Source organism: Garra rufa, chromosome 25 (genome assembly GCF_049309525.1).
Source record: "Garra rufa chromosome 25, GarRuf1.0, whole genome shotgun sequence".
In the NCBI taxonomy this organism is placed as follows: domain Eukaryota; kingdom Metazoa; phylum Chordata; class Actinopteri; order Cypriniformes; family Cyprinidae; genus Garra; species Garra rufa.
Window position 1 is genome coordinate 27,375,387 of NC_133385.1, and position 23,471 is coordinate 27,398,857.

General features: G+C 32.2%; 1 protein-coding gene across 2 annotated transcripts in view; it reads left to right on the forward strand.

The window, feature by feature from the left end:
* The first annotated feature begins 386 nt into the window (after positions 1-386).
* tmem266 (transmembrane protein 266) overlaps positions 387-23,471 on the forward strand; it is a 104,559-nt gene continuing 81,474 nt past the window's right edge. For both annotated transcript variants that reach the window (XM_073831389.1, XM_073831390.1), the window contains exons 1-2: positions 387-810; positions 7,564-7,680. In XM_073831389.1, the coding sequence (XP_073687490.1) occupies positions 7,667-7,680 (14 nt within the window). In that variant the 5' untranslated portion in view covers positions 387-810; positions 7,564-7,666. The remainder of the gene's footprint in view (positions 811-7,563; positions 7,681-23,471) is intronic.

Here is a 23,471-nt window from a genome sequence, read left to right on the forward strand (position 1 = left end):
CTCAGTGTCTCTCACAAACCTCTCCGATCAATAGTCATGTTTGAAACGCATTCCTCACATCTCAATGTCACCTCTGCCATCTCCATATGCTCAGGCATGACTCATGACCGCTCTTGACGTTACATACATGAATGATGTGTGCAAACTGTGTTTGCAGCACGCAGTAGTAATTGTGAGGGAATGACAGGCGCGCAATGCGTGAGAAAATGGGACATTGTCACGGAAACGCCAGCGACACTCTTCGCACCTCAGCGGGCAGCAAGGTGTTTTGATGGATGCGAGGTTATCCCGAAGAGCATTTGCCATCTCTCGGACAGAAAACCAATAGAAAAGCGTTTTCTCTACGTAATGAATCCCCTCCTCCTCCTTCACCACCTCCTCCTCCTCCGACATAACGGAGCGATGCTGGCGTTCATGCTTCAATCGAATCGCGTCTAATCGAATCGCGGCTTCGGCAACGATGGAGATGGAGACGGAGTCCCTGGCGTGATTTGAAGGGGGAAGCCCTCAGCACAACACGATTTATATATATATATATATACACACAATGCACTCCTCCTGTCGCGAATACGATGCCTTTCTCTGGATGTGTGGACTCCTGATATCACCTCGCTGAGCGATGATGCTCGCGTTACGGCTTGCCTTTGCTCATCGTCCGCTTTATTCGCGCAAGAAGCAGCAGAACGGATGCTTGACCACTGCGAAACTGCCTCCACGCATCAAGCCTCTTCTGATTATTGGCAAGGGACACATTATCATAACCACGAGGGCCAGGGAGACACGATTAAAGTTTCAACGATGTAAATCGAGGTAGGTTAGCCCTTGGAGACGAGCATTTCATCACTGCTTCTTCTCGCCTCCATTCCACCAATTATTATCCTAATGGGTGTTTGCTGTTATTTCGGTAATTGCATCACTAAGTCACGAGCTGTCATGGTGCTGAGGAGCTGATTCTTTAATCAGAAGACACCACTTCATCCAATAGCTCCTCTAGGCCTGGGAAATACAAGACATGTCTTCCATTTTCATATGTAATAGGCTATATTTCAGTGCGCATCTGATGTGTTGATGAGGAATTTTAGCTCTTTTCTGGCTAGTGAGGAAATTTGCTTGCAAATGGGTTGCTGCTTCCAGAAGAGCGTCAAAACGACATGAAATGGTTACATCGCCATGTTTCTTGCGTCTATTTGTTGTCTGGATTTCAAGTTCACCGCTAAACTTCTCATAGTGGCGTCTGTGAACTTTGATTCTGTAGGTGCATTGTAGATCTTTGGGCACGTGGTCAACACAACAAATCCAAATGAGCATTGATGGGAGACGTGCCTGATTCAGATCAGTTCAGTGAACCAATAATTCATTCGTTGTATTTATGGTTTTTAATCTGGAGGACGTGAATTCATCCTACACGACCTGAATTTCCCCTCAGCTATGTTTATGAGTAGCCTACTACTACTGATTTGAAGACAACTGAGGTGTGCACAGAGGGCGAATTGTGAGGTAAAAGGCTAGGGGTAAAAATTTGTTTACTTATAGGTATGATTTACCTTGTTTTTAAAAACGTATCCATAGCGCGGTTTATCGGACGGTAACGTTACGTTGACCAAACGTTACTGTTATTATTCATTCGTTATTATATGTTTACTCATAAAACTATAATACAAATTCGTTCATATTTTTTGTTTAAAAAGTATAACAGTTTAGCTAACTGCAGTATATCAAACCTTTAAAGTTGTCCAAATGATATTCTGAACAATGCATATTAGTAATCAAAAATTAAGTTTTGATATATTTACGGTATGAAATTTACAAAATATCTTCAACAAAAATCAACAATTTTGACCCATAGAATGTATTACTTAATAAAGTGTGCTACTTAAGACTGGTTTTGTGGTCCGGGGTCATGTATATATCACTACAAAACACAATTAGCACGATCGAAGCTCGTAAAAATAATGAAATTTGTTTTAGAAATCTGTAATACTTCACAGTAAGGTTCCATTTGTTAACATTACTTAACTACATTAGTCAACATAAAGTAAGAATGAATCATTCTGATGTTAATTACAACATTTAGCTACTAATGCATTGTTAAAATCAAACATTGTTAATGTGGAAAGTATATGTGACCCTGGACCACAAAACCAGTCTTAAGTGGCACGGGTATATTTGTAGCAGTGGTCAAAATACATTGTATTTGTCAAAATGATCCTTTTTTTAATGCCACAAATTAGGTAAGAAGTAAAGATCATGTTTCATGAGGACATTTTGTAAATTGCCTACCATAAATATATCAAAACTTAATTTTTGATTAGTAATATGCATCGCTAAGAACTTCATTTGGACAATTTTAAAAGCGATTTTCTCAATATTTAGATTTTTTTGCACCCTCAAGATTCCAGATTTTCAAATAGTTGTATCTCAACCAAATATTCTCCTATCTGATCAAACCACTTAGCTTGTATCTTTCAAATTAGAAATTGACCCTTATGACTGGTTTTGTGGTCCAGGTTATATAACGCTGACTGTTTTTTTTAAAGGTCACCTAAAATGTGCGATATGTGAAAAGCATTATTCAGGTCAACAGTATTATTTAATATGACTCTACCTAATTACAGTAGCATAAAAAAACACAAACATAATTTTTATGGGTTAGGTTAAGTTAGATTAGGTAGTTGCCTACTGTAACTTTTTCATTTATGTTACGTTTCAGTTAAATTCATGTTTTTTTTTTTACAGGGCTTTTCACAATAAGTATAATTTTTAAAGTAGCTTTGCAGAAATTACAGTACATGTTTTAACTGGACCACAAAACCAGTGATAAGAGTCGAAATTGAGATTTATACATCATCTGAAAAAGCTGAATAAATAAGCTTTCCATTGATGTATGGTTCGTTATATTTGGCCAAGATACAACAATTTGAAAATCTGGAATCTAAGGGTGCAAAATAATCAAAATACTGCCTTGAAAGTTGTCCAAATGAAGTTCTTAGCCAGGCATATTACTAAAAATTAAGTTTTGATATATTTATGATTAGAAAATTACTAAATATCTTCATGGAGCATGATCTTTACTTAATTTCCTAATGATTTTTGGCATACAAGAAAAATCGATAATTTCAACCCCTACAATGTATTTTTGGCTATTGCTACAAATATACCTGTGCGACTCATGACTGGTTTTGTGGTCCAGGGTCACATATATACTGTATCACCACTAAACACAATTAGCGTGAGATAAAGCTAGTAAAAATACAGAAATTCGGTTTAAAAATAATGTTAATTTCAACATTTAGCTACTAATGTATTGTTAAAACAAGCGTTATGTTAGTGTATAAAGTATATGGTAATAATATATCACGCTGACTTTTTGTTAAGGTCACCTAAAATGTGCGATTAATCAGGTCAACAGTATTATTTAATATGACAGGTAGTTGCCTACTGTAACTTTTTAATGTACGTATAGTTTCGGTTAAATTCATGTCTATTTACTGGGATTTTCACACTAAGTATCGTTTCAAAGCAGCTTTACAATAATTCCAGTACATGTTTTTAAATCAAGAGTAGAAAAATGTTGTCAGAGCCGACTGTATGACAGACTGTAAACTTCTGCAGATAACACAGTCATGCTGGTAGTTAATATAATGTGACCCTAGACCCCAAAACCAATTTTTGGAAATTAAGATTTATACACCTGAAAGATGAATAAATAAGCTTTCCATTGATGTATGGTTAGTTAGGAAAGGATATTTGGCTGAGATACAACTATTTAAATATTTGGGTGCAAAAAAATCAAAATATTGAGAAAATCGCTTTTAAAGTTGTCCAGATGAAGTTCTTAGCAATGTATATTACTAATCAAAAATTAAGCTTTGATATATTTACAGTAGGAAATTTACAAAATATCTTCATAAAACATGGTCTTTGCTTAATATCCGAATATGATTTTTGGCATAAAAGAAAGCTACCTATGATTGGTTTTGTGGTCCAGGGTCACATATCATGTGTATATATTAGAAATGTAAGCACTTTTCAATAGTGTATAGGACTGTTGTAAATTATAATACAAGGATTTCCAGTAAATTTTCCTGTTTGTAATGTTATGTAATGTTTAACAGATGAGCGTTTAAATATGAACATGGTGGAAAACAGGACCAGGCATTATACTTTCAAGTCTTGGCTACAAAAACGATTAATTATTTCCATCTTTACTGTTCACCACAACGAAATACAGATCAATAAACACACATTGACCTCTTGCTTGCCCCAGAATAGAAACTTTCCATTAAATAATCTATAATAGGCTTTTCAGCTAAATATTAACATTAAAACGGTTATTAAAAATGATAATCGTTTGTGAGACAGCAAAAAAACTAAAAGGTAAGAAAAAAGCCTTTTTTTAACAGAAATTAATTACAGTACATATGAAAGACATGAAAACAGCTGAAAATAGTTTTTTACTTTGTTACTTTTTAGCACTTTTTGCCTAAACAAGACTGCTAAAACGAACCCTCACGTCTACCTTGTCCCACTTCCATCTATTCAGACTTCCTGTCTCACTGACCTGTGTACGCTGTGCCTTATTTGGCTTAATATGATTTGTCTTGTGTACTAGTTTCACCTCATCCCTCAGCCTGAGGTAATAGCCTCTTGTAAAACCGCTAGAGTTTGTGAGACACCAGCGTTTGTCAGGTGGTCTTGGTGAATGAAGCTTTCATCACAGCGCTTCAGTGATTGAAGCCGGTGGTAAACGAGCGCTACGGACCATTCTGTTTATTGATGCCCGTCCATACCGAGGTTGACAACTTCATCGCACCTTGACACGAAAAAGGGCAATCGTAGGCAGTCTGAGCTTTGTGTAATGCTTAGCCTGCTGAAAATCAAGCTGTCTGTACAATAATAACCTTTTTTCTTTTTTTTTCTTTTTTTCTTGAGTCGAGGTTGTTATTAAATGTGAATGAAGCACTATGCACTCAGCTCACACATGCATACCATATGTAGGACAGTATGAATTCTGGGAATTCAAAGGGCCGGCCTTCGCTACAAGAATATGTCTTGTCCTGTTTGAGAGACCCCTTTTAAAATGGTCAAAGAAAGTATCAACGAGTCATCTTTAGCTCTTTGTAGCCTCTTTTGTTTACATGATATAGAAAACAACTAAATTAGGACAATTTATTTAAAAAAAATATATATAAACCATTTATAAATATTTAAATATATTAAAAAATGACTAAAATACACTACCAGTCAAAAGTTTTTGAACAGTAAGATTTTTTATGTTTTTTAAAAGTCACTTCTGCTCTGCATTTATTTGATCCAAAGTACAGCACAAACTGTAAAATTTTAAAATATTTTTACTATTTCAAATAACTGCTTTCTGTTTGAATATATTTTAAAATGTATTTTATTCCTCTAATCAAAGCTACATTTTTAGCATCATTACTCCAGTCTTCAGTGTCGCATGATCCTTCAGAAATTATTCATCATTGTTCATGTAACAATGTTTTATTATTATTATTATTATTATTGTTATTAATATTTAAAACAGTTCAGTTCAGGATTCCGTGATGAATGGAAATATCCAAAGATCAGCATTTATCTGAAATAAAAAGCTTTGTAACATTATACCATTCAAAATAAATTATTAATGAATACTTTTATTTAGCAAGGTTAGGGATGCACCGATCCGAATCGGCCGATTCATGCTTGCGCGTTTTGTCAGTAAAGCCGGTTCTGTAATCAGCGGTAAATGCCATCAGCTTTACTGATAAAACGCGCAAGCGATCGGCCGATTCGGATCGGTGCATCCCTAGCAAGGATGCTTTAAAATGACCAAAATTGATGATAAAGGCATTTATGATGTTACAAATTATTTCTATTTTAGATAAATGTTGTTCTTAACTTTCTATACATCATAATTGTAATAATAAATGTTTTTCAATCAGCAGATTAGCATATTAGAATGATTTCTGAAGGATCATGTGACTGGAGTAATGATGCAAAAAATTCAGATTTGAAACCCCAGGAATAAATTACATTTGAAAATATATTCAAACAGAAAACAGTTATTTTAAATAGTAAAAATATTTAAAAATTTTACAGTTTGTGCTGTACAATGGATCAATAAATGCAGGTTTGGTGAGCAGAAGAGACTTTTTTAAAAACATTAAAAATCTTACTGTCCTAAAGCTTTTGACTGGTCGTGTATATTTCTTCTAATCCTTCTAATATTTTTATATTTTTGCCCTTTTTTGTATATTTTTGAAAATATATTTAAAAAATGTTTTTTAAAAGCATATTTCAATATAAGAAAATACATTCACACTTGTCAATTTTGAAGAAAAGCTTTATTTGTTTGTCTGCAAATAACAATATATGGAAAAAATTTCATCCTCAGTTGTGTTTAGTATAAATATAGGCAAGTGTAAGATTGGAAATATACTGTATTTTCTTGCCTTTAAAATACATTTTGAAATATGTTTTCGTATATGAAGTTTGAAAATATTTTCTGTTGCAAAAATATTTTTAATTGAGCCATTTACAACATATATTTAGAACATATTTGGCCATATTTGATTATTAATTTAATAGGATAGTTTGATTCATAAAACGGTTCATTAAAACTGGTTCATTAAAAAGAATCGACTCTAAAGAATCAATTATTCAGTGATTTTGTGAACATATTATTTTATGTCAGTTGATTCTTTTAGTTAACTAGACTGAATGATTTGTTCATGAATTAGATTGATTTATTTGGGATTCATTTATGAATCAGAGGTTCTCAAATGTTAGTGATTCAACATAGTAGTTATCTAGTTAAAGTTGACATGATCATCGTATCTATACCTTTTATATATTATATATATTTTTATTATATATATATTTTTTTTTTGAACCTTTTCTCTAGCAATCAACAATCTAGAAAAGATCTATCGCTACTTTGGTTTCATCGCGGACTTCGTACGTCACAGAAGGGGGAAGATTAATAACTTGAATATCAACTTTTGTAAATATAATTTTATTGAAAAAACTTGGAATGTAGTGCTCAATTTGTGTTTTTGTTATCTTTGGAACTTGACAGTGTTTGACACCATAGGTTGTAAGGAAAATATTCTACAAAATGTTTAAAAAGATATTTAAAAAAGTGTAAACTACTTGTTTACACCCTCTAAATGGAGATTTGTTTCTAGTGTACCCACTTTCCAGATTTGTACCAATGCATCTTGTTCAGATATCAAATATTCTGTTAAATGGAGTATGCAACTTTGCTGAATCGTAGCTTTAACAGTTTCTTCGCTTGATTTAAGTCACAGGTCACTGGTGAAACTGTGAAGTTAAGCGAGTGTTTGATTTCATAACAGATCCAATATCTCTCTTCATTGATTTTATTGCATAAGCGACAATTTCATCGCTCCGCAAGGATAACTGTGTCACAACTTAACTAGATGTTCATACGTTCATAAACGCACAATGAATTTCAATTTTAACACACACAGTTGCTAATAAACCTTTACTGTATAGTAAAATGTGTTTAAAAAGAGTATGTTCATCTGCTTTACTTCTCAGGTCTGATATGAGTGAAGTCGCCTCCGTCTAGCACAAACTAGAGCTCACGTTTGAGAGAGAGTCGAAAGAGGACGTCCGTTCAGTGTTTGTTGCACATCCCACCATGAGCCAGCCACAGTGAGTGTGCAAACTACATCCTACCTGCTTTATACTGATGTGGAGCGCAGTATGAGAACGCCGCTGTGTGTATTGTGCACAGGAGAGTGTGTTAAACTATGCGTTAAGCAATGCGTTGTTCAGACTTTTCTGTCCCTTTGTTTTATTTGAATATTTTTAGAGTGAAGATTTGTTTGTGTAACATTTGTCGGAGAAGTTTTTGGTTTGTCTCATTTTTTAGATTGTGTTCATCGAGCGCGAGTTTTATGATTTGTCAAAACAATTCTTTGTCAAACAAGTCGCATCCTACCAAAAATAGGTCACAGATTCAGTGTTATTAATATCGGTACTATATTTTATAATCAGTAATATTATCATCAAAAACAGATGCACTGCTGTTCAAAAGTTTGTGGTCGGTAAGATATTTTAAATGTTCTTAAAAGAATGTTTAAGGCTTACCACGTTATTTATTTTATCAAAAATGCAGTGAAAATTCTGAAATATTATTACAATTTACAGTTGAAGTCAAAGGTTTACATACACCTTCGAATCTGCAAAATTTTTATTATTTTACTAAAGTAAGAGGGATCATTCAAAATGCATGTTATTTTTTTATTTAGTACTGACCTTAATAAGGTATTTCGCATAAAGGTGTTACATCTAGTCCAGAAGAGAAAATAATAGTTGAATTTATATAAAATGATCCACAGCTGTTTTTTGTTTTGTTTTTTTGTTTAGTGATAGTTGAACATGAGTGCCTTGTTTGTCCTGAGAAGTTAAACTTCCTGCTGTTCTTCAGAAAAATCCTTCAGGTCCCACAAATATTTTGTTTTGTAGCATTTTTGTGCAGGGCCATTTCTAGCTATTTAGATTTTTTTTTTTAATTAATTTTATTACATTTGATTTTAGATACATGTTCAATTATTATCAATGGCTATTTTTTGTATTTATGTGTTTTTTTATTGTTTTGTTGTGGTTGTTGTTTGAAACTTTGATTTAAAGTGTCAATTTTACTATACCAATATTTTTTAATTAGCTGTTAAAGTTTTATATGGGAATATTACACGACATGCTGGTCCTTTTTTTACAATGCATTGGCGCAACATTGGACTGCCAAAAATACTGAGCAAACAAAATACTGATTTTTTGCACTTTTTACTGTACAAATATTTTAAATTGCCCTTTGAACTTAGCTTTATTGCGTGCTTGGAAAAAAAATAGCATTACCATGCCAAAGCACTGACAGAAAATCTTTGAATTTGAAGATCAAGGTAAATGTAGAGTGACCATACGTCCTCTTTTCCCCAGACATGTCCTCTTTTTGTCCGGGATTCGGCTTTTGCTTTCTACAGTCACCGTTCAGTGTGTGCGTTTTTGTATTAAAGCCTTGCGTGGTACTGTTTTCTTAATCCCGCTCCCACAAACATTCTAATATTGAATATAATTTTCGCACATCATGGATTCGCTATCAATATGCAGAGTATTTAAATTGCTTTTGATGCGGCTCGTGTTGGATGTAGGGTTGCCAAATCCGCATTTTTTCCACGGAATTAGACTGACTTTAAACTGTTCCGACGGGTTGATTTTGTCCTGTGGGTTAAAAGTTTGAAATATTGCATAAATTAAAGGTTGTATCAGCGATTTCTAGCCTAAAAAATAAAGTGTCAAATTCAGCTGACCTTTCATCACGATTCGCTCGCTGCCTGCCCCATAAATTGTCTGTGAAAAAAACGCGTCTCTCTGGTCAGCCTAGGGTCAGAGATATGCCAAAAAAACAATCGGCACTACCAACCTTTCCACACAAAAACAAACAGTGTTCCAACCAATCAGCGTCAGGGATTTGGTGTTGTGGACTTTCGCTCCGCCTCCCTCACATCCCAGCACCAGTAGGAAAGTCTACAACACCAAACCCCTGACGCTGATTGGTTGGAACACTGTTTTGTTATCTGTGGTGTGTTGATAGCGCCGATTGTTTTTTTTTGGCATATCTCGGACCCTAGGCTGACCAGAGAGACGCGGTTTTTTCACAGACAATTTATGGGACAGTCAGCGAGTGGATCGTGAAGAAAGGTCAGCTGAAATTGACACTTTATGTTTTAGGCTAGAAATCGCTGATACAACCTTTAAATTTGACTGAAATGCTTGTATTGAAACATTTTGCATTCTACCTATGATAAAACTGTGGTAGATAATAGTTTTGTGAAGGATGGCCACTGTGGTAGGAAGCTTTTTAGCTGTGTTTATGATCAATCTGCATAACGGCTACTGTAAAATATGTAGTTTTGGTATGGAAATGACATATTTTGATACCAAAACTAGGACCTCCCCCTCCCCTTGTCCTATTTTTTAAACTAAAATATGGTCACCCTAGTAAATGTAACTTATTTTGTCTTCTGGGAAACATATACGTTTCTTCTGTTGCATCTGAAGGGCAGTACTAACTTAAAAAAATATCTTTTTTAGGCAAAATAAGAACATGTACACATCTTTATTCTGTTCAAAAGTTTTCACCCCCGGATCTTAATGAATCGTCTTTCCTTCTGAATAGGGCTGGGCAATTTGGCCTAGAATCAAAATCTCGATTAATTGAACATTTTAACCCGATTACGATTAATGAACGATTATTTTATTTATTAATAAAATTATATTTAATTATATTTATATAATATTTATATAATATTTATTTTTTTGCCCTCATAGTTCACTGACAAGTTTTGTACAGTAAATATGCGCACATATTACAAGCGAGAGATTTTTGGATGAAGGGTGCATTACTTGATTTTAAAATAATTGAAGGAAACACACACTATCTACTATCTATGATTATTAATTGAACATCAGTGTTGAACAACTGAAATTAAAGCACGCATTGCTTAAAACGAAAAGTCACATTTTTCTTAAATTAGTGAAAATAAATAACTTGCACTATTGGAAACAAAATAAATAATTTTCAATGTTTTTCATATTAAAAGTAGAAAATAAGCAGTATCTCCTCTAAATAAAATTACCCTTGTATATCCTGTAAATACTTTTTACTGTATAAATACTGTTTAAGCTCTGCATCGACATGTCGGCGGAATAACGGAACGGAGCGCTAGTGTTTTTTAAATGGAAAGTAATTGAAATAATCGTCCTGGAAAAATTTGATCGGTTATAGGTTCTGAATGTCGATTTCGATTATTTTTCGATTAATCGCCCAGCCCTACTTCTGAATCATCGGTGAGCATTTGAACCTTCTGTAATAGTTGCATATGAGTCTCTCAGTGTGAAACGATGGATCTCAAAATCATACAGTCATTGTTGGAAATGGTTAAAAAACACAAAAATGCTGAAAAGAATTTGTGGGATCTGAAGAATTTTTCTGAAGAACAGCGGGTTGTTTAACAGTTCAGGACAAACAAGGGACTCATGAACAACTATCACTAAACGAAAAAAAACACAGCTGAGGATCATTCAGGTTACAACACAGTATTAAGAATCAAGTGTATGTAAACTTTTGAACGGGCTCATTTAAAAAAAACAACAACTATTATTTTCTCTTGTGGACTATATGTAAACATCTTTTGTGTGAAATATTTTATTCAGGTCAGTACTAAATAAAAAATAACATGCATTCTTATTTTGATAAAATAGTTTACATTCTGCAGATTGTTTTGTATTTTAATATATTTTAAAATGTAATTTATTCCTGTAATGCAAAGCCGAATTTTCATCATCATTACTCCAGTCTTCATTGTCACAAAATCTTTCAGAAATAATTCTAATATGCTGATTTACTGCTTAAGAAACATTATTATCAATGTCAAAAACAGATTGCTTAATATTTTATGGAAAGCCATGATGCATTTTTTTCAGGATTTTTTTATTAATAGAAAAACAGCATTTATTTAAAATGGTAAAGACTTTAACATTTTTATTTTGATCAATTTAATGCATCCTTGCTAAATAAAAGTATTCATTCCTTTATAAAAAATATTGTTGACCCCAAACTTTTTAACGGTAGTGCAAATGCTGTCTTTTAATTTTTATTAGCTTATTTATAATGAAAGTAAACGTACAATGATTAATGGATGATTGTCAAGCCACTAACATTATTAAACGAAACAGGAACGGGTTTCTCAGCTCCCATCTGTCATTGGTCAGAAAAACTGATAGCCCCGCCCCCCACATTCACACCAATGATTAGTTGCTGTTGCGGTGCTGGGCTGGTCAGGATGCAAGATGTGACTAAATTAGGATTGTATTTAACAATAAAAATAAATTACGTCACCTACAGACATTCTTGACAAGGTCAATCCAGCATATGACTGTTCTTAATTGACTCTTCATCATCAGCAGCAGGAGCCGCAGCGCATCTTGCTCAAGATCCATGTGTGTGCTCTGCAGCAGGAGGAGTGTGATATCGTAATTTATAGCCACACACTGTTCTGCAGTCAGGCGCTCAGCGTGTCCTGAGATTCATGTGGAGAATGCGAGATCCTATCTGCCCTTTCCACATCCTTCCAGCACACAACTGCTCTAGGATCAGCAGCACAGATGCTGACTTGGCCTTTTTGGGTGAAGTCTTCATGACGCGACATTTGCATTGCATTCTCGGTAGCAGAGAATCAGGCCACCTTACCCAATTTAGTTTGATGCGAGCGAAAGTGAGTCTGTGAGGTATAGATGTACAGTCTGTTCAGTTTAGTGCAATGTCATGTGGCTGGTGTTGATCACCAAGTCTCTAAAATCTTAAGTTCATTGTGGACTACAAACATGATTTGTCAAAATTAGTCAGTACATAGTGAACAAGGGAAATCTCAGGTGTAATTATAAGTATTTGTACGTAAAATGCACATATACATTTTTGCTAATTTGCATCGGTGCTGAAATAATAGCAAATATAAGACTAACCTGTTGAATGTGTCTAAAATGTGAGGAGATACTTTGTGAGCATTTTAAATGTATTATTGTCATATCATGTACAAACAAAAACTCAGTGGTCTTCACTAAGGGATGCACCGAAATGAAAATTCTTGGCCGAAGCTGAACAAAATTAAGCACTGGGCCGAAGGCCGATTACCGAACACGGTTTTTCGTGTTTTTTTCCACCATGTATTTTGCCAGTTTTTTTCACCATTGCATAAATTAAATGGCCAAAATGTGCTTTTTACAGTTTTGTCTTGCTTTAAAAAATTAATCACAAAACAACAATTTACAAATATTTACTTAACACTGAACATCTTTAACATTCTAGTAGACTTTATAGCCTACCAACAAAGCACAATTTAACTTAAAATTAATAAGTTAGTAAAATAATATTCTTTGGCCATTTTTAAGACCCCCTTCTTGAATCAGGCATGTGTTCTTTTAATGTACAAATAAATGCAGAATGTTATAATAAATGTATCAATAGAGCTGTTGTAATGACTGTTATCATTATTTTTGTCTTACTTTTTATTCTTTTACAGAAAATTACAATGCTAACATTTTTGAGTGTTAACTTTTTTTTTATTTTGGCGGAAACCCACAAGAAGACCTCAGTACTACTTTTGACAGCAGTAGATATATGGTTTTCATCACGCTGTTTCAGCGCAGATTTTCCTCGCGCTTTGGACTTTGAACCCTGGCTAACGAGCTTGTGCAGAGCTGTCAGAATACATAGTTTGTGCGTGTATTAGACAACATAATGTTCTGTAGTTTATTTACTAATGGTTTAAGGCCAATTCGCGATTTCAGTCATCATACAGTAACCAGCTACAACCACCCCTTTGATATGGGATGCCGTTCTAAACAGTCTCTCGCTGTAGGTGCTTGTACTGATTTTTGTGTCTTTCCTGGACCATTTTAAATGCTTCCACACTGCTGACATGTTTGCTGCGTTAGTGCGTAATCGCGTCACATCATTGTTCTGTATAATTGAATTTCGGTTGCCGAACATTCGGTGCATCCCTAGTCTTCACGGCAACCCGTCAAAAAAATCAAGTTTGGTTTAACTTGAAGAAATTGTGACAGAAATATATTACATAATGTAATAATAGTAGTAGTACTACCACTGATAAAATTATTATTAAAACATAATTTTTTACCAGAAAAACAAAACAAAAAATTATATATTTTTTTAATAAAACCAATTAGCAATGATTTTGATTATTAAAATGTAATAAAACCATGGAATCTATATAATATTATTAGAAAACAGAATTTGGTCAAAATAAAACTGAGTTTGAAATGCGTATAACATAAAACGTATTTCATAGGGACTTAAAAATTAAAATTTTCTTCAGCTTTTAAAGGTGCCATAGAATGGAAGACTGTATTTACCTTGGCATAGTTAAATAATAACAGTTCAGTACACGGATATGACATACCATGAGTCTCAAACACCACCATTTCCTCCTCCTTATATAAATCTGGTGTTTGCAAAAGACCACCAAAAAAAAGGTCAATTCCAAAAGGGATCGTTAATAGTTACTCCCCCAAGATTTGCATCGCCCAATCATCAGTAACGTCAGTACATCAGTAAAATAAGGCAAGCCACTGGAGACATGGTTAGCTTAATGCTAGCGCTAGCCTGTTACATTGCAGTACATAGGATTTCACTTACCACATAAACAGAGAGATGACTGCGCTGATGATGGCGAATGATTTACAGATCCTGAACATCACTAACTTGTGTGGTAAGTACTTGTGTCGCTGCGGTATAACTTTACACAGAGCACATGCGATCACAATAGTGAGAGTAAAATGTCGTGGATTCAAAACGTCAGATTCAACAAACCGCATATTAAAAGCGGCTAGAGCCTCCATGTGCAAGCTATTGAGATGAGCAGCTCTGTGAAACAGCCAATCAGAGCTGAGCTCCTCATTATTATTCAGGAACCTTCCAAATAAGGCAATAACAGAGCATTTCATTCTAGGGACAAATCCTAGGGTTGTAAATGGACCTGTAAAACAGTTTCTGGAGATTTTTTGCCCTTTCCTATGCCATATATTCTTCTATGTAGATATCAGAGAACAATTAAAAAAATTGTATCAATGCATTCTATGGCACCTTTAATAAATTGCTGTTATATTGCGTAAGTTTCCTGATTTCAGTTTATTAGACATGTCTTTTAATGAATATTTTTAATTTAACCATTAAAAGAGAGTCTAGAAAATTAAAACAGAACCCAAAAAATTACAACGGAAAAAAAAAATCATTTTATGTACAATGGCATTGCATTGGCAGCACCTGAAACGTAAACCCTTTAATTTGGATGTTGTTGTTAAACAGCCCTTTTATGTATAACTTTACACAAAATGTTACCAATCCTTTGATCCTCTGAATCCGAACGTACAGTATTAACCTGTTGACAGCATTTAAAGCATAAAACCATTTACATATGCATACATGTAAATGTTTAAAAATACATTCAACCCTTTTATGTACAACTTTACAGAAACGTTTACAATTTTTTTTATGTTGATAAATGTCCAACAGCATTGTATCACAGTCCTTAAAACAGAAACAGGATGCTTCTGAATCCTTTAATTTTCATGATATTGATTGTCTATGCAAATGTCTCAAAATGTATGTGTGCTTGAAACACTTTACATGCAAATACCTATGAATACCAATGAGATAACGTTGATTGAATGGACTGTACTTCTGTCCCTCACAGCCTTGTTTCTGTTCGTGTCAAATTTAATCTAGTGAAGGAATATTAAACAAGAATCAGCTCTGAAGTATAACCAGTACTAGCACCGGTGTCAGTTTGTATATTGTATTATGAAGAAGTGCTTGGTGTGTGGCCCTCACAGGAAGCTCCTGTATTCTGATGGCAGTGGTTTCGGTGTCCAGGGAGAGGAGGAGAGGGAGGTTTGGGAGCTTGGTAGTGAATGCAGAGTGGATTACTTCAGCTGCCGTCTTTGTTCATCAGAGCTGCGCTTGTGTACTGTGCATTCAGAGCGAGCCTGAGACACGGGAGTAAGCAGCAGAGAATAACATGATACATTTGACTCAATTACACACCACAGGATAGATTGCGAGTATACCGCAAAACTCCTTATATTAAATTAAACCAAAACCACCATGTGGATATTATTTACAGGATATTTTGCTGACCTTGGGAGAAATAGATACACAAATGCTTGAAGTGAGGAAAGTCAACAACGCCAGGATCTAAGGATGTTTATTTCACAGCTAATTGTATTGTAATTGTAATTTTTATTGGCATGGCGAATGTCATTTTCTTTACTGTTTTGACATATTTTCTATTACTGTAAAGTTGGGATGAGAGACCATTTAAAGGAACTGTTAAAAAAATTGCATTAGTAATTAGTTATTTAGATTTTTTTTTTTTTTTTTTTTTTAAATAGCATTAGTAATAGCAGCTATTTTAATAATAGCAGTTATCTCATAGCAAAATTTGCTCAGGATGTGATGAAAAGGTTTTTCTTTTTAGCCCTAAAAACTAGCAGGTATGAATTAAAACCTACAAAAGTACCATTTCGATTTGAGGTCCTTAAAAGTTTTGGCTAATGCAACACTTGCCACCTTTATTAAAATAACTCCACAAACATCCCACAAAAGTCCCAAATGCTTTTTATTTTTAAAAGATATAAAGCTTTATTTCATTTATTTTCCGTTTTTTGTTTGTTTGTTTTGAAAAATATTTTGTTGATTATTTTTAATATAAAATATAGAAACTACACTGCAAAAAAAATTCTTACTTAGATTTTTTTGTCTGGTTTACAGCCAAAATATCTAAAAATTGTTCAATCAAGAAGGATTTTCAGGAAAAAAATTTTTTGTTTGGAACAGAAAACAAATTTCAGACAGAAAACAAGAATATTTTGCTTAACCCATTGGCAGATTATTTTGCTTGTTCCAAGCAAAAACTCACTTTATTTTTTTTTTATTTAAGTGGAAACAAGACAAAAAATCTAAGTAAGAAAGGCGTTTTTTTGCAGCGTACACCTAAATAGGTAACAGTTTTGACACTGTATCCTGAAATAAGCTGTTACTCAGCTTGGTGGTCTCCTAATTTTTTTAGTTACTTATGATCTTAGAATGCTCATAAATTAAAGAAAAAATATTTGTTTGATAGTTTTTTTTTTATTAGAAATAATGTTGGTAACAGGGTTGAACACCATTTTATATTCAAAATATTTAAAAAATGAATTATTCTATTTGTCTTTGTTGTTAGAAAGGACACAGAGCAATTTGGAAATTTCCATTTTGTTACATTTTTGTAATGGGGAAAGTCATGTGGTAACAGGGTTGCACACACACTGTAGACAGAGTTTAACAGTTTGAAATGTTTTTGCGAATTAGGTTAATTAATAATTGGAGATAGATATTTAAAAAAAATAATTTAATTAAGATTAATTAATAATTTGTCTTGCAGGTATGGGCCTTTTTGATAATTTGGTTGATCTTTTTTATTAGAAATAATGTTGGTAACAGGGTTGAAGACGATTTGTGTCAAAATATAAAAAATACAATTATATTATTTGTCTTTCTATTAGAAAGAATACAGATCAACTTGGACTTTCCATTTTGTTAAATTTTTGTAATGGGGAAAGTCATGTGGTAACATGGTTGCATGCACACTGTCGACAGTTTAACATTTTCAAATAATTTTGTTAAGTAAGGTTATTAATAATTTGCCTTGCTGATATAGACTTTATTATTTTTTAATTATAAAATACAGAAACTACACCTGAATCGGTAACAGTGTTGACATTGTATCCTACAATAAGCTGTTACTGAAGAGGGTATAGTTATTTGATGAACTTAGAGTTCTCATAAACTAAAGAAAAAATATTTGGTTTATCTTTTTTTCTTAGAAATAATGTTGGTAACAGGGTTGAACACGATTTGTCTCAAAATATGAAAAATATATAATTATATTATTTGTCTTTGTATTAGAAAGGATAGAGATCAACTTGGCCTTTTCTATTTTGTACCATTTTTATAATGGGGAAAGTCATATGGTAACAGGGCTGCACACACTGTGTAGACACAGTTTAACATTTTCATATGATATTGTTAATTAAGATTAATTAATAATTTGTCTTGCTGATAAGGCCCTGATTTATTATTTGAAATATAAAATATAGAAACTACACCTGAATGGGTAACGGTGTTGACATTGTTTCCTACAATAAGCTGTTACTCAAGAGGGTCTAGTTATTTGATGGTTGTAGAGTTCTCAGGGGCTAGTTATTTGATGATTTTAGAGTTCTCATAAATGAAAGAAAAAATATTTGGTATTTAATTAGAAATAATGTTGGTAACAGGGTTAAACATGATTAGTGTCAAAATATAACATATATATATATATATATATATATATATACATATAACTCTTGATTTTTTTTAGTTACTGATTATCTTAGAATTCCAATAAATTGAAGAATAAATATTTGGTTAATCTTTTTTTATTAGAAATAATGTTGGTAACAGGGTTGAACATGATTTGTTTCAAAATATAAAAAACTGAATTATATTATTTGCTTTTGTGTTAGAAAGCATACAGATGAACTTAGTTTCATTTTGTTATGTTTTTGTAATGGGGAAAGTCATGCTATAACAGGGTTGCACACATACTGTAGACACAGTTTAAGATTTTCAAATGTTTTTGTTAATTATGATTAATTAATAATTTGCCTTGATATGGCCCTGATAGATTTTTAATATAAAATCTAGAAACTACACCTAAATGGGTAACAGTGTTGACACTGTATCCTAAAATAAGCTGTTACTCAAGAGGTGTCTCAAGAGGGTTTGTGCCAAAATATTAAAAAAAAAATTAATTATATGATTTTTTTTGTGTTAGAAAGGATACAGATCAACTTGGACTTTTCATTTTGTTACATTTTTTTAAGGAGAAAGTCATGTGGTAACAGGGTAACACTGTAGATACAGTTTAACATTTTGAAATGTTTTTGTTAATTAAGGTTAATAATTAGAGATAGATATTAAACAAATGGAGTTATTTTTGTTAATTAAGATTAATTAATCATTTGTGTTAATATTTTTTATATAAAATATAGAAACTACACTTGAAGGGGTAACAGTGTTAACATTGTATCCTAAAATAAGCTGTTACTCAAGAGGGTCTCCTGATTTTTTTTTTAGTTACTGATGATCTTAGAATTCCAATAAATTTAAGAAAAAAGATTTGGTTGATCTTTTTTTTATTAGAAATAATGTTGGTAAGAGGGTTGAACATGATTAATGTTAAAATATAAAAAATAAAATTATATTATTTGTCTTTGTATTAAAAAGAATACAGATCAACTTGGACTTTTCCATTTTGTTACATTTTTGTAATTGGGAAAGTCATCTGGTAACAGGGTTGCACACATAGTTTAGCATTTTCAAATGTTTTTGTTAATTAAGATTAATTCATAATTTACCTTACTGATATGGCCCTGATTGAACATTTTTATTATAAAATATAGAAACTACACCTGAATGGTTAACAGTGTTGACACTGCATCCTAAAAAAAGCTGTTACTCAAATGGGGCTAGTTATTTAGGAGAAAATGCAGATTTTTTTTATTTATTTATTTATGATCTTAGAGTTCCTGTTAATTAAAGAAATATTTGGTTGATCTTTTTTTATTAGAAATGATGTTGGTAACAGGATTGAACACAATTTGTGTTAAAATATGAAAAAAATACAATTATATTATTTGTCTTTGTGGTAAAAAGGATGCAGATCAACGTAGATTTTCATTTTGTTACGTTTTTGTAACGGAAAGTCGTGTGGTAACAGGGTTGAACACGCATTGTAGACACAGTTTAACATTTTCAATAATATAGATATTCAAAATTTTGATTTATTTTAGCTAATTAAGATTAATTCATAATTTACCAGGGTAACAGTGTTGACATTGTGTTCTGAAAATAAGCTTTTACTCAAGAAGGTGTAGTTATTTAGGAAAAAATGCTGATTTTTAGTTACTGATCTTCTATAAATTAAAGAAAAATATTTGGTTAATCTTTTTTATTAGAAATAATGTTGATAACAGGGTTGAACACAATTTGTGTCAAAATATACAAAAATATAATTATATTATTTGTCTTTGTATTAGAAAGGATACAGATCAACTTGGACTTTTCCATTTTGTTACATTTTTGTAATGGGGAAAGTCATGTGGTAACAGGGTTGCACACACACTGCAGAAAGTTTAACATTTTCAAATGTTTTTGTTAATTAAGATTAATTATTTTGCCTTGCTGATTAGGCCCTGAAGTGCCTTTATGCATTACATTACTTTTGCCTTACTGGTAAGATGTGAATGACTGAGAAATACTAAGAAATAATAGATTTTTTTAAACTCGGCCACCCTTGGAGGTGCTGCTTTGTTGAATTTATTTTTATTGTGTATTTTATTGTCTTGGCTGCTGTTTTATAACCCTTGCTTTTTGAATTCGCATCAGAAAATTATATGATATTAATAATATAACCAAATTCAGCCTGTATATTTATGATATCTTGCAGTTTAGTAACGTAGGTTGTTCCACAGATGTGCTTCAGTATTTTCTGACCATGTTCTGAGTTGTTTAGATCTTCATCTGGTCCTGTTGTTACAGTTTGTATGTGTCCTTCTATTCACTACACAAGGTGTATGTGTGTGTGTGTGTGTGTGTGTGTGTGTGTGTGAGTGATTGTGCACACGTGCATGCATACTCATGTGCTCATGTTTTCACACACCATGCTTATATGCACTCTGACACACCCTGAGGACGCCTTTGTGCTTGAAACAGGTCAGCTAACATTTAGCCTCCGCTGTTCTGTCTAATGAGGTCTGTCTTGTTGTTTTGTGCAAAAGCTGATCATTTTTTTTCGTCGTGACATTCAGCATTTACAACACAGTCTTTTCTGCTTGTTCTTAAAGACAATAGTACCAGCCAATTGAACTAACAGTCACTGTTTATGATTTCATTATATAATAATTACACAATTAATCTGCTCATTTGTCATATTCATATAGCTGATGATCTTCAGATGCAATAATATGCTACTTTCTATAAACAGGGTACAAAATAGGATCTGATACTTAAATCTTTTTAACCAATAGTAAGTAAAATGAGATGCTTCAGCTTCAAAAAATAGAGATTCTCAAAACCAGGAGGGCATACTTAGTATTACCTGAGCTGTGTTATTTTTTTTTTTTTTTTTACTAATTTTATAAGTTTGCCCTTTTTTCAACCCTGTTACCAAAATTTGGGGAATATATAAAAATACTTTAAAACTCTGATTTGTTAAAAAAATTTAAAAAAAAAATAAAATGAACCAATCAATTAATCAATCAGTCAGTTAATTAATAAATTAATAAAATATAGAATATTCATCATATAAATGGGTAACATGGTTAAAATTATATTCTAAATTATGGTGTTACTCAAAAGGCACTAGCTATTCGGGACAAAATCCCAATAAATTAAAGAAAAACATATTGATAATGATTTTTTTGAACACGATTTGTGTCAAAATGTAAAAAAAATGTATATTATTTGTCTGCGTGTGAGAATTGATTATAGATAATGTTAGTACTTCAGTATCAGGGTTGCTCACACTGTAGGACACAATTTAACATTTAATTTTTTTATAATTTATAATAGTAATTTTTAAATTATAAAACTTGATAATTGATCATTTGGTGATATTTTTTCTTAGAGATAATGTTGGTAACAGGGATGAACATGATTTGTTTCAAAATGTAAAAAAAAAGATATTATTTGTCTGCGTGTGAGAAATTATTTAGGTCATGTTACTACTTAGATATTGTAATTTAAAGAATGTTACGTTTTGGAATTGGGGACAATCACATGGTAACAGGGTAGCACACACTGTAGGATATTTTTTTGTCAAAAGAAATTAATCATTTTTAAATTATAATATTGATAACTGATCAATTGTTGTTAATTTTTTTTCTTTCTTAGAAATAATGTTGGTAACAGGGTTGAACACGATTTGTGTCAAAATGTAAAAATAGAATGATATTATTTGTCTGCATGTAATTTAAAGAATGTTACATTTTTGTAATTGGGGGGTAACAGGGTTGCACACACTGTAGAACACAATGTAACATATATAAAAAAAATTGGATAATTTTTTTAACCAAAAATTTATCATTTTTAAATGATAAAAATTGATAATTGATCTTGTTTTTCTTAGAAATAATCTTGGTAACAGGGTTGAGCAGGGTTTGTGTCAAAATGTAAAAAAGATATAAAAATTATAAATAATTTAGGTCATGTTACTACTTGGATATTGCAATTTAAAGAATGTTACGTTTTGGAATTGGGGACAATCACATGGTAACAGGGTTGCACTGTAGGACACAATTTAACATATTTAAATTATATTTAAATTAAATTGATAATTCTTTTCTTACAAATAATGTTGGTAACAGGGTTGAACATGATTTGGGTCAAAATGTAAAAAAAAACTATTATTGTCTGCGTGTGAGAAATAATTTAGATCATGTTACTACTTGGAAACTGTAATTTAAAGAATGTTACATTTTTGTAATTGGGGACAATCACATGGTAAAAACACACACTGTAGGACACAATTTAACATTTATTTTTGTTAAATTATCTAAAAATATATTATTTTTAAATAATAAAAATTAATAACTTATTTTTTGTTGTTGTTTTTTCTTAGAAATAATGTTGGTAACAGGGTTGAACATGATTTTTATCAAAATGTAAAAAAAAAAATTTGTCTGCATTTGAGAAATAATTTAGCTGTCACTAGATCATTTGTTGTTGCAATTTTTTCATTTATTTAGAAATAATGTTGGTAACAGGATTGAATACGATTTGTCAAAATCGTAAGATATTATTTGTCTCCTTGTGAGAAATAATTTAGCTGTTACTACTTGATCATTTGTTGTTGCTAATTTTTACATTTATTTAGAAATATGTTGGTAACAGGATTGAACACGATTTGTTTTAAAATGTAAAAAGATATATTTGTCTGCGTGTGAGAAATGATTTAGATCATGTTACTACTTGGGTATTATAATTTAAAGAATGTTACATTTTTGTAAGTGGGGGACAATCACATGGTAACAGGGTTGCACACACTGTAGGACACAATTGAACATATATTTATGTATTTAAATTTTTTAATAAATTAAGAATAGATAGTTTAAAAAGAGATTAATATTAATTTTAAAAATATTATTCCCCCACAATAAATTAGGTTGCATACAAACTGTGGGAACAGTTTTACGAGTTCTAAATATTTTTATTTCAAATTAGTTGAAGTATTAAAATATATATTTTTAAGGCAGTGAATTGAATATAATTTCAACAGAATTATGTAAAAAAATTATGACATTGTTATATAACCTTAATTGATACAGTTAAGAAAGTCAAGACTACTTTATTAATTTCATATTACACAATAGTTGTCAAACTCAAACACAACTAATAGTTCATAACACAACAAAATACATGGGATTTAGGCCACTAATGCTTTAAAAACAATTAATGGGACAGCAAATCTGCCGTGTTTGTGCACTGTACCATATGCTTCAATTTCTCAACGCTTTGATGTATAGTCTTTAATGGCTCTGCAGAAAAAGGGGGTCATGCAAACACCGTGACTTACAACACCAGACATCTGTTCTGATCAAAATATTCTTCAAAATAACTTGCTTTGCATCTTGGGTTTGGTCCAAGTGAATCTTTTCTGGGCCTACAATATGCTGACACACTTTATTTCACCATCATCTGGTTCATAATACACCATAGCTGCGTTCTTATTTAACCTCGAAATACCGTTCAATGTCATAGAGTCTCCACGATATGACTGTGG